Raw genomic sequence first — 13,255 nt, forward strand, 5'->3', positions numbered from 1 at the left:
TAATATCGCATATGTACAGTTCAAGTTATTGGGTGTTCGTCTATATACTTATTTATACTTGTCATTTTAACAGTAATTCCATGACAGGAATGTTTATGACACAACAATAAAGCAAAGCAAAATGCGGAGCAGAATAACGACAGGTTTGCCCAAGAACCGAGGACGTACCAAGTCAGCCCCCATAGCTGGCAACAAAAACCCAGCAACAGTATATACACGACCGCCAATCACCCGCGTCTGATGCAAGTCATGTGACTGTGTATAACCCGTAAACTCGGTCCGGCTCCGAAGAAGATAATTCGCTGAGCACAGTCACATGACGGCAACAAGCCGCAACGAGAACGGGAAAAAAACATCCTCATTGGTGGCGCCTCTTCCTTCACGCTCTCGTCCAATCAGAACCCAGGGCACCTATTGGAGCGAAGTTTGAAAACTCGTCGGCCCCGGTCTGCTGTTGGGTGTCCGTGACTTGTGGATTTCTTTCTTTCTTTCGGTTATTACAGAGCCCCGCACCTCGTTCACGCCGATAATCGCCACCAGTCACTCGGTAGTCCCAAACAAAGTCGCCAGCATGCCTCGTGGCACGAGGAAAAGGTGAGAGAAGCTGGGGCAACGGATCGTGATTGACGTCACATAATCTGTTTTATCATGATAGCGGCATGTCATCTGTATGCTTACTTTTTCTTTTTTTTTTTTTTAATGCGTCTCATTCAAATAAACATTCGGTCTATTGGGCTTTGGCTACGTGCAGGAGCAAAGCATATTACGTTTGTACACAAGATGGAGCTCTGACACTTGTAATAATAAGAGCACTAAAGCCCCGGCCTAGCATTGGCTCAGTTGGCGTCCCGGGAAGTGGGGGGGCTGTCAAGAACGCGCATGCGCAGAAAGCACCCCTGTTGATTTCAATGGGAACTTTTTTTCTGACTCTGCTTAGTACATATCCAGCAGTATAATAATTGTGAAATGTATTCCTCTCAATTTTTGCACTGGGGAAAATGGTGCCTTTTTCATAAAGGGACACTCCAGCCATCATATGCATTTTAATGTATATGATAGCTGTGTAGTCACTTTACATTTTCATGGTGTTGCTTTTTCAAATGCAGGGGGGGGGGTCTGCAAAATCCCCCACATGACTTCTCTTCTCCCATCTACTAAGTGTGCAGGAGATCCGTTGGGTGGAACACATCTCCCTGCGTGTGATCTACTTATCACCAGTCTGCTCCAGCAAACACTGCAGATGGCGGTCTGTTCATGCTACAGTCTGCACAAGCAGCAAGCGCTCCTATTGATTTCAGTGGGACTGATTTCTTGTCGCTTATTGGCAGTTGTAGCATCCAGGTCATTATTGTTCACCATTATATAGAATGCAGTATGTAGGATATATGGACTCATGGAGGGGAACCAATTAGTCAGTTAAATACCGCATACCGCAGGGCAGCAATATGTATAAATGGAAAACATGGCTGGTATGGTCACCCTAGAGTGTTGAGACATAAAACTATCATTTTAAGAGCTTCAGTCTGCTTGATGTCCCATCGGCTCTGGAGCTGGCTCATGATTGCTAGGAGTGTCTAACGCCTATAGATAACGTGTGCTTTTCTACCACTGATTGGATACTTAAAGCGGCCAATCCTTGGAATGGATCACTGGACCGAGAAGAAGTTCCGCAGCAGCTTTTTTTAAAGGAAAGTCCATTCCCCTCCTTTTAAAGGGACACGCCAGCCATCATATACACTTTAATTCATGTGAGAACCGCTTGGTCCCTTTACGTTTCTGGTGGAATCCGCAGACAAGTGACATGCTTACTGTCAATCGGCTCCAATGCTGGCTCGCCTCATGCTCCAGGCAGGGTTCTCTTCAGACCCCGGTGCGCATGTGTTGAAAGCATTCGCGTTGATCAGTAGGAATACTTTCCTGCCACCAATTGGCTTCTTCAAGCAGTGATGGGGAATTGTCATATGGAGGAAGAGGGCAGGCTAAGTCCATTATTTTTGAAGAATACACCTTAAAGCACTCAGAGTACGTTAATTTGCGTTCTTCTTTAGTGCAGTTTGTCCTTTTAAAGAATGCATATTTAAGTAATATGCGTTCTCTATTAGTGTGGCTAGCTGGAACGTAGTAACGCTTGCCTCCTACACCGATGTCACTCATTCAGAGAATGATGCTAATTAAGATGGCCAGTGGAGTGTAAGCGTTCAAAAGTTTCATGTTATAAGAAAGGAAAAACTAGGGTGTATGTGCTTCATTTGTCCTTTTAATTTAACATTCTTATATATAAATGCTATGTATCTGAACAATTACAGTATCTTACCTTTGTCATTCTATAGAACTAGGATTAGTCAAATATACTACCGTATTTGCTCGATTATAAGACGACCCCCCAAAATCTAAATATTAATTAAGGAAAAAAACAAAAAGCCTGAATATAAGACGACCCTAAAGGAAAAAAAGTTTTACCAGTAAATATTAATTCATGTAAACAATATTTTCATATTTAATAAAAACTATGATTGAGAATTTTTTTTTTTATTTCCTTTTATTTGCCAACCTGCCCCCCCAGTTATGCACATCTGCCCCCAGGGTTGCCACTCTGCCCCCAGAAATGCCTTATACCCCCTATTTGCCACTCTGCCCCATGATGTGCCTTTTAACCCTCTATATGCCACTCTGCCTCCAGAAATGTCTTATACCCTCCTATATGCCACTGTGCCCCATGATATGCCTTTTAATCCCCTATTGCTCTGAAAAAAACCTTGTCTTATAATCGAGCAAATACGGTATTTAAGAATAAGTTTGCGTGGGCTACCCAAAAGCTACCGTTACTATGATTCCATGTTCTCGTTTTTTTTGTTTTTATCCTCAATGGAAGTTCTGACATCTTTGTTTTATTGACCCATTCAGTGAGCTCTTGGCCTCTTCGTTGATCACCAGCATGAATCACACGTTCGCAAGGCTGATGGACATTTGGGATGAGCTTGGTCTCTTGGAGGAGAAACGTATGATGCGCATGGAGGAAGTAAAGCATTGCGTTGAGGTGATAATGACTTAAGCTTCGGGTACTAACTTAAATGTGCGGTTCCGCTTAAAGCATAAACTGCTCTCTCTAGTACAAACTCTGTGTATCACTGCCTGAAAACAAGCTAGGATATTCCAAGTTAGTAACCTATTTGTGCCCCCCGTGGAATGGAGTGGTACATCATTGCTCTAGTATGATGTAAAATGGCATGTCTACTCTCTATTTGTGTTTCTGATTAAGCCTTCAGATGAAATTAAACCTTCAAAATGCAAACGTTTAAAGGGATGGTAAATTACACCATAAGACCTCACCAGACAATGCATATTAAAGTGCTTAGTAAGTACTTTTAATACACATTTTATTGTGAACGCTCACTTACCCTGCTGGAAATGCTGCAGCGAAACACTCCATAATTTCCACCGCTTTTGGTTTGTTGACATCAATGGTAGCGCCTGTGCAGGACTCCCTAGACCCCATGAAAATCTTGCTTTCATTCAAGCGCATCTCCTGCAGGACAGGTGGGTTGGGAGAAGGTGGTGGTGAAACCCCCTTTAAATTACATCTGTGAAGACTATTCTAGTTTTTGGGAAAACGCTATTTTCAGATGGCTGCATATTAGCCTTTTGTATGTTATCTTAGCCCAATCAACTAGACAAACACCCTGGTTCCTTATCATATTACTTTGGGTAAACAGAATGGCTCAGTCTTAATCGCCCAGAAAGAAAATTTGAATAAAATCAATGTGAAAATACTTGTTTTTCCATGGAACTTTCCATTTAAAGTTCATATGGGGACAGTAGTGTACCTCTTTTCTTCACTTTCTACCACAGCAGCCTACCAGTGCTCGCTTTTGTGTTGCATGAACTGCAGTTCCTCAATGCACCCTCAATAGTCCATGGTCACACATCCAAATGGATTCTCACTCAGGATGTGTATTTTAGATTGAGGCCGAAGGTGCTTTGTCCTGCTTTTGGCGTTCTATCCTGCGAGACATGCTGATATGGTTGAACTGTTGAGTCAAAGGGGCAACCTCTTTATTCCAAGTCTAGCCAGCGTTCATATATAGTTAAACACAGCGATTAATGATTTGATTTGTATTTATGTAGAGACTGCTGAGTCGTATGATCAATGAGGAAATGGCAATGAAAGATCGTATCGAAAGAAGTATTCTGAACTCCAAAAAGGAACTGGAAATACTGTCTCACGAATTATCTCTTGAGGAATATAAGGTGAGTGCGTCCATCTGACAACAGACCGACATTAGCTTGAGCATTCTGCATCAGTTGTGACAATAGAATAGCACTCCTTAAGTGTTATATGACGATTCTGTAGGAGAGAGCCCTAAATTATGAATGAATGGCATACAGCTTTCTTTTTCTTTCCTTGTATTCAATGTCACTTTGTAGGCCTAAATATAAAACCAGTACTTAATCTCTCCATTTGGCATATTGCAGTTGGATGAGGGCATGACCGTCCTTCAGATGGAGAAAGACTTAAGAGTAAAATTGGAACTTCTGAGAATTGAGAAGAATGAACGTCTTGAAGAACTGAGGAAGCTTCAAGAAGAGGACCAAGACCTGTGCTCTGAGCTTTTTGTCACACCTTATTACATTCCAACTGGGTGCATGCCTAGTCGTGAGCAGCTGGAGGAGCTTAAAGAACACATCAAGCTTCAGACCGAAGAAAAGGTATCTGGTGACGATAACATGAATCGTGCCTAATTAGTCAATTTTTGCTTACAGAGAACACCAATTATAGAATCGGCAGCCTCATTGCCTGTTCTATTGTTCTGCATGAAGATGTTTAAACCTTGTTATGGTCTATATTACATAGTCAAAACATTATTTAAAGGGGAAGCCCTATTAAAACTCTTTATTACCAGGACCACAGTAAAAGTTAGTTTTTATAAATATTGCTCTCCACATTTCCACATGTGTATGTTATTGCTGTTATTTTAGCACAGTCTGCCAAACAAGCACCCAGCTCCTTTCTGCTGTGTGGTAAACAATAGAATTGCTTAGTCTTATTGACCCAGACTGACTTCAGGAGGTGTTTGAGCTGAGAAAGTTGCATGACCGTCTGCAATGGCAACCTGTAGGTCTGCAAAAGATGCTTGAGTCTGGTGCAAAATAAGATAAAACAATGATTTAATGCTAAAGAACATTACTGTGTTCAGCATGATAATATTATAAAACATTAATTTACCCTTAAAAGTGAATATGTGCTGGCTACAAATTATAGGCTTGATTGTTACATTTGTCTAACATGGCATTTTAATAACCATGATACATTGTTACTGCTCATGAGTGGTATTTAAATAGAAAGGGACTGGACTCCATTGCAGACTACATGCTTTTCAAGACTCTTTACGCTGTAGTTCCTAGAACCATTAGAGTAACAAAAAAAAAAAAGTTGTTTCTCAAAACGTTGTTTATACTCTTTCCCTGCAGAAACAAAGGATGCTTATCTTTTCCAATCTCAGAAGCGAAATCCGCCATGTGTTAGAAGAAATGGGGCGAGAACCTCAGTCTGACCTAGAACAGGACGCCATCTGTGGGAACGAAGAGGATTTCACCCTTACAACTGAAAACATTAAAGCCCTTAAACTGCTGAAAGAGCATGTTAGTATAAAATACGTGTTTTACTGTCTTTCTCGATTCTCTATCTTCTCATGACAAGCCACTTTCCACCAAAAAAATATAGCAATATGTTGGTATAGAAATATTGCAGATAAGCGGACATTTAGAAAATTTGTGGCAATTTATAATCATGGCAGCCGCAACGGTGATGTGTATGAGTTGTTGATTTCCATTTATACTGTAGAAAGTATTCCATGGTGTCCAACCTTTCCACCCAACCATTTGTGCTGTGAAATACAATTTTTAATACAAATAAAAATGTTCCTCTTTTCTGAGGCTTTAATAGGATGTTTTAGGAAGTATTAAGTCGTATACTGTGTCGTATTCTATGTCTTTCATGATTATTTATTTTACACAAAGTACTGAGTTATTTATTTTTTTTCTGAGCTTGAATATTTTATTGTTTTAATTTACACTGCTATGTGTTGCAGCTCGAGCTGAAAAAAGAATCTCTGCTGTTCACATTGAATGAGATCAAAGAAAAGGTCCAGGTTTTGTGGAATCGTCTGCAAGTTCCTAAGGAGGAGCAAGATACATATCTCCATACTCCAAAGTGTCCTATTTCTACTGCAATCAAGCAGGTGATTTTTCTTCTACAAATAACTGAACTAGCCATAGGCTACCAAAGAGGGGAGTATCTTAGTGAACAGTAACAGACTGTATTGTTAAGCTAATACATTTACATAGCTTGGCGGAAAAGCAATTTTTAAAACTGCAGGGTTTTTTTTTTTCACAACTTTCATCTCTACCATTTCCCTAGTATATTCCCTCCTACATATTTATTTTCCGTTGGAATGTGTCTTCTTTTCAGTGGGAAAATGAGCTCCTTCGTTTAGAGGAGCTTAAGAAGTCAAATCTTAAGGAGGTCATTCTGCGTATAAGAGAAGAGCTAAAAGTGTACTGGGACAAATGCTTTTACAGTACAGAGCAAAGGAATGTCTTCGCTCCGTACTATGACGGTAAGCGCTTTTTTGTTTTCCGCTTATACGTTGTATAGGGTTTAAACCCCGTTCTTTAAAACAACAAGGTGCCAACTAGAGTCCTGCGCCGGACTACTTTTTTTTTAATCCCGCTGATTTTTTTTTCTTTGCGCAGTCCTGCAAGGCTGCCTTCGAGTTGCTCCCTCACAGCGTCTCTTCTCTTGCTCCGCCCAGGAAGTGACTTTACATCACGTGACCCGCTTTGTTCCTGGGCGGAGCAAGAGAAGAGCTGTGAGGGAGCAGCACAAAGGCAGCCTTGCGGCATTACCAGGACGCGCAGGTACAGTGTCTGACCGCCCGGAAGTTTTTTGGCGGGACCCGCATCCCAATGCATTCCTTTAGTGCCAACCACATGTGGTAAATTGTTGGCAAAAGGTTAATAAGCTCCTTGAAGATTAGCTTACACAAAGCATTCATGAGGGTTTTCTTGTACTACACTTTCCTAGTGGACACCAGGACCCTTCACATGCTTCATATTTCCATTTGCCTGTGTATGTCTTTGACTAACTTCAGATGCTTGTCAAATCAATGTGCCGTCCCTACCATGTGAAGATAATGTACTAGAGGGCAGTGACACGGTTGACAAGATTGAGTCTATTTTGCCTTCCTAGATGATTTTACTGAAGAGCTGCTCAGTCAACATGATGAAGAAGTGGTACGAATGAAACGGCAATATGAAAAATGCAAAGAAATGCTTGACGCCGTGAACAAGTGGGAGTCAAGCTGGGAGCAGTTTGTTATACTAGAGGTAACTTCAACATAGTTCATAAAGTGGAATATTTTAGGAGCACGTCATATTATGGGTGACGTTCCCTGCAGAAATGCTGCAATGAGCAGATTCCCAAATTTGTAACAAAATAAACTGCTTTATCCTTGACTTGCATCCTTTGATCCTCCCAACTTAAAATATATTTGAGCCTCTAGAGATTTTTTAGTAATATTGCAAGGTTCTTGTTTATAGTATTACAGATTGTTAGGCTTGTTTCACTCATTTTTTGTCAAAACCTTAATTTTGTTACAGAAAAAAGCATCAGACCCTAACCGATTCTCCAACAGAGGTGGGAGTTTGCTAAAAGAAGAGAAGGAGCGTATGAAGCTTCAAAAACTTCTGTCAAAGGTGGACCTAGCATAGGGCGTTTTAGTAATTTCTAAAGATGTCTCTGTTCTCCAGAGCTTTCTTGTGTGGAATAAGTTTGCTGCGCCGGAAACCTAATGTGTGCTGTTTCCTCAGCTGGAAGAGGAGCTTAAGACCCGCATCGAGGCATGGGAAGCAGAACAAGGATCTCCATTTTTACTGAAAGGCCACAGGTTTATGGATTATGTAGCAAGTCAGTGGGAGAACCTCAAACTACAGAAAGAAAAAGAGAAACAAGAACGAGTGAGTACAAGCCCAATGTATAAGTTATCAATTAGTATAATTTTGTATAAATTACACAATACTGAAAATACACCTGTATACCCCCTTGTATAGATAATACTTGGAGCCCAGTGACCAAATGTGAACACGGTGATCTCTGGTTAAAACCTCCTTTCTGCCGGACAGTAACACTTTCTCAGAATTCTGTGTGATATGGGATCTGTCTGTATGTCACAATGTATATTGAGCCTAGAAATGGAAGTTGAAATGTGCTAACTGCTAAACCTAAAATACTCTTTTTACGCATTCACTTCTGTCATTCGGGTCACGTGTATGCTGAACATAACATAGGTTTATTCCTATACTGGAAGGTTATAATGCTTGTGTGCTGTATGCATTCATTTTAACTTGTTAACACTTTTTTCCTTACAGACACACAAAAAGGAAGACAGCATAGCTTTCAAGACACCGGTAAAACGTCCAGCGGGATCTTGTACTCAGGGAACTCCTAGTAACAAGACACGAAAGGCAGGTTTCATGATCTTATTTTATTTTTATCTTTTTTAAATGCTTATAAACCCTGCAGTAACATAATCAGTCTGTTAAAAACAAGTCCTGTGTTCAAAAAATATATTTGGTCCTTAACTGATCATGCTAGTTTGAAACCGGTCTGCAATGTCTGTATCCACAAAACATGCAATTCTTTTGGTTGGACTGGTACATATGGAGAGAGCTTTGGGGGGTTTCTGTTTTGTTTCCTCAAAGGGTCTGCTCATGTTACTACAGCTTGAGTTTTTGAGACCCTTTCTACACCAGAGCTGAAATTACTTTACAAGATTTCTTGATATTTACTGTTTTTGCATGCTTGGATGTTTTTTTGTGTTGGATAATCTATAGTAGTTGTGCACCTATAGAACTTCGACATAGTCTTGAAACTTTTGAACTTAACGTATCTTTTTCTTTTCAGCTAAATGGAACAACTTCAATTATGTCAAGGACCACTGTATCTGCAAAGACACCACTACCTACCATCAAGGTGTGTAAAGTATCTTGCTGTAATTGGACAAACCCATGCTTATTCTTATGATTGGTTATCCTATGAACATTTATCTCCTGTCCACAGGATCTTGAGCTCTAAAGGCAGTTATGTATGCATTTTTTATTACATTTCTCTAAAGCAGACTAGCTAATATATTTTGCACTCTGCATTTGTGTGACCCTTGTTTACCTACTAAACAAATATTGATTTATCTTTTGATAGAACACTATTCAAATGTAAAGTGAGAGTGCAGAAGTAAGTTACCTGTATATTAATGGCATTGCTCATATAAGCAGATGTATAATTTTTCCGACTCACCAGGTTGTTGTTTTTTTTTTTCTGTGGTTTGTTTTTGCTTTTTCTTCCTTAATTACTTTCTACCAAGTGTTACAGAAAGGAAAACTTTTTGACTGTGTAGAATATTCTTCCGGTTACAAATGTGAGCAAAGTGTAATGTAATTTGCAGACTCCATCGAAAACTAAAGAAACCCCTGTGAGAACACCTTTGCATGACAGTAACAAACAAACCAGTATGTCTTCCAGTCAGCCTGGCACCTATTCAGAATTTAAGGTAATGGCATGCTTTTGCGGATATAAGCCTCTACTGCAGGAAATCTGTGAACCTCTAATTCTTAATCAATCCGGTTCTTTTCTTTTTCTAGTAATTTCCCATGCTAACTAGGGGCATGACCTTATATATCGAAGAGACCCTATAATTAGAAGTTTAGTGTATTGGCACCTTGTACTGTCTTGTGGGATTGGACCTTTTGGTCTGGCATTTGGCCGGAACAACTAGTTTTACACAAGCATGCACTTTCATTTCCCCTATTTCTTAAATGTGTAATGAGAGTTAAATAGTGGGACTGCCACACGAGGGCAGTGTTTTTATATCATAATTGACGTATAGCCCGGAAAGAGAGAACAGAGTGCTATTCCAAATTGAAAGCCAATAGTCACAATTTGATTCCAATAGTCCTAAAACTAGACAAAGCAGATCAACTAGACATGTGCAAGTGTGAATGGTCACTACAGTCATGGACAAAAGTTCTGAGAATGACACAAATATTAATTTTCACAAAGTCTGCTGCCTCGGTTTAGATGGCAATTTGCATATAGTCCGGAATGTTATGAGAAGTGATCAGATGAATTCCAATCTATAGCAAAGCCGCTCTTTGCCATGACACTAAACTTAATCCCCCCCCCCAAAAAAAACATCTCCACTGCATTTCAGCCCTGCCCCAAACGGACCAGCTGACACCATGTCAGTGATTCTCTCGTTAATGTGGACAAGGCTGGAGATCACTCTGTTATGCTGATTGAGTTAGAATAACCGACTGGAAACTTTAAAAGGAGGGGTGGTGCTTGAAATCATGGTTAACAGAAGAAGGAAACATGTGCTCTTATCATTGCTTTACACAAAAAGGGCTTCACAGGCAAGGATATTGCTGCTTGTAAGAACGCACCTAAATCAACCATTTATCAGATCATCAAGAACTTCAAGGAGAGAGGTTAATTTGTTGAAGAATGCATCAGGGCGCCCAGGAAAGTCCAGCAAGCACCAGGATCGTCTCCAAAAGCTGATTCAGCTGTCGGATTGGGGCGCCACCAGTGCAGAGCTTGCTCAGGAATGGCGGCAGGCAGATGTGAGTGCATCTGCATGTACAGTGAGGTGACGACTTATGGAGGATGGCCTGGTGCCAAGAAGGGCAGCAAAGAAGCTACTTCTCTCCAGGAAAAAACATCAGGGACAGACTGACATTCTCATGTACAAAATGTAAAGGGATTGGACTGCTGAAAACTGGGGGAAAGTCATTTTCTCTGAATCCCCTTTCCGATTGGGACAATCCCGAAAAAAGCTAATCCAGAGAAGACCAGGTGAGCGCTACCATCAGCCCTGTCTCATGCCAACAGTGAAGCATCCTGATATGTGGGGTTGCTTCTCAGCCATGAATAAAGAATGGTACCAACAAATCCTTCTAGAGAAACTTCTCCCAACCATTCAAGAAGAGTTTAGTGATGAATAATCAATTTTCCAGCATGATGGAGCACCTTGCCATAAGGCAAAAGTGATAACTAAGTGGCTTGGGGAACAAAACATTGAGATTTTGAGTCAATGGCCAGGAAACTCCCCAGACCGTAACCCCGCTGAGAACTTGTGGTCAATCCTCAGGGGGCAGGTGGACAAACAAAAACACACATTCTAACAAACTCCAAGCATTGATTATGCAAGAATGGGCTGCAATCGGTCAGGATGTGGCCCAGAAGTTAATTGACAGCATGCCGGGGTGGATTGCAGAGGTCTTTAAAAAAAAAAAAAAAGGGGGTCAACCCTGCAAATATTGACTCTTTGCATAAACTTAATGTAATTGTCAAAGAAGCCTTTGACACTTATGAAATGCTTGTGATTATACTTCATTATACCATAGTAACATCTGACAAAAATATCTAAAAACACTGAATCAGCAAACTTTATGAAGACCAATGACTTCTGTCATTCTCAAACTTTTGGCCACAACTGTATATAATCTCAGCTTTTTTGGTTGTCAAGAGTTTTTATTATTTCCATAACAATTAATTATAGTTAATAGCAACCAAAGAAAAGTCCCTGATAGCTGGTCTATCCTATTGATTGCCATGGTACGACCATGTTAAACATTGTGCCAGAGTCACCTTTAATACAAAATATGCATTGGTTTGTGGAGTGGATTTTTTGAGCTTGCTCCTTGACTTCGTCCTTATTGACATTTGTTAATTTTCCATAGCTTGATCTTTTTAATGTGCCTGAATTTCAGCCAGCATGCAAAAGTAGCACTGTCTTCTATGCAAGGTGCATGTCACAGCGTGTTTCTTGCCATGGTACTTCAATTAACCAAACTTGACCTGCTTCTTTTATCCTGTGAATGCCTTGGGTTTGGTGATCTTGGTGGTTTGTACTTGGGAGTAATTTGATTAACTTCATTGAAATTAAATACTATTAAAACGTGGTTTGTTTTTTTTTTCCTCTCTTCCTTTCAGGAAGCAATATCAAGGAAATCCAACAAGGATGTCGTTTTTAATTCCACAGTGAATGAAAATTTGTAGTTGTGATCCTGGAGTCCTGCACTTTCAGTTAATCTTAAGAGCCTATACTATCCCAAAGATGAATTACATGTGGACTTTTCCAAAGCTTGCCACTCTAACCCAAAATGTATACTGAAAGCAGAGACGCTTCATGAGTGCTTACCTTGGGAGGGGACTGTAACCGTCGTTCTTCAGAATCTGCATTTGTAAATAAGTCTTTTTATTCCTCTTCCTTTTTTAAATGTTCTTATTTATGTCTTAAAAGCTGGCGTAAATATTCTGGGGTGTAGAGTGTTGGAATTATGCTGGATTGACTTTGTAGGTGTGCTATATTTTTGTCTTTCTAGTGTATTCTCTGTAAAGCTTAAAAGGAGTGAATAAACACGGTGAAATAAACAGGGTACTGTCTATACAGTAGGAAATGAACATTGAATAACAAATGTTGGTATTTTGCACCAATAACTCCAATCATTCAGGTTTTATTTAAAGCACAGTCATTGCTGGTTTTATTCTTTAACTGCTGTTTGAGATTGGTACGGACTTAAGCTGGAAAAAGAAATTCACTCTCCATAAAGCTTTATCACCAAGTCCAACACTTCCTTTCTGTATATACAAGAACTCTGAATTAAAAGGTCAGATTGGAAATGCACACAAGCCAGGAGGTTTGCCTTTAAGATCAACACTCGCAAAAAACCACACTGGATACAATATGGAAAGTGCAATGACACGACACCCTCTATGCTACAGGGGGGTCATTAAGATTAAATCCATGCGACTCCATAACTGTAATGTGTATCAAGCATGGGTTTCACAGTTTGTCTTCCAGAGTCTATAGGCCTACAAGAGTGTAATGCATGTTGTATTGTGTGCTTTGAGACTTTTACTTTAATTTGTATTGCTTTTGCATCTGTGCTTCTGCAGTTGCCCTTTCACTAAATTACTGACCGGAGAAGATGCTTAAAATATATACAATAGAGCAGTGGTGTCCAATTTTTGGTCAGCGGGCTGTATGTAGCTCTTCAGGTTTGTTTTCATATCACCACCTGCCTACCAATAAGTTCTATATGTAGGTCATCATTCATTTAATAGGATCTGGCAAAACATCATAACAGTTAACACCCCCATGAAGTATCACTATACATACTATGGTGAAAGTAATAT

General features: G+C 40.1%; 1 protein-coding gene across 1 annotated transcript; it reads left to right on the forward strand.

Moving 5' to 3' along the window:
* Positions 1 to 413: 413 nt before the first annotated feature.
* Positions 414 to 12,490, forward strand: LOC128488768 (protein regulator of cytokinesis 1-like). The gene is made up of 14 exons (XM_053461694.1): positions 414 to 594; positions 2,905 to 3,037; positions 4,126 to 4,248; positions 4,474 to 4,707; positions 5,470 to 5,640; positions 6,090 to 6,239; positions 6,470 to 6,617; positions 7,250 to 7,386; positions 7,660 to 7,755; positions 7,870 to 8,016; positions 8,428 to 8,523; positions 8,963 to 9,031; positions 9,501 to 9,605; positions 12,050 to 12,490. Exons 1-14 carry the CDS (start codon positions 572 to 574, stop codon positions 12,113 to 12,115), a joined length of 1,698 nt encoding a protein of 565 aa, XP_053317669.1. The 5' UTR covers positions 414 to 571; the 3' UTR covers positions 12,116 to 12,490.
* Positions 12,491 to 13,255: the final 765 nt, after the last annotated feature.

This window comes from Spea bombifrons, chromosome 1 (assembly GCF_027358695.1).
Source record: "Spea bombifrons isolate aSpeBom1 chromosome 1, aSpeBom1.2.pri, whole genome shotgun sequence".
NCBI lineage: Eukaryota > Metazoa > Chordata > Amphibia > Anura > Pelobatidae > Spea > Spea bombifrons.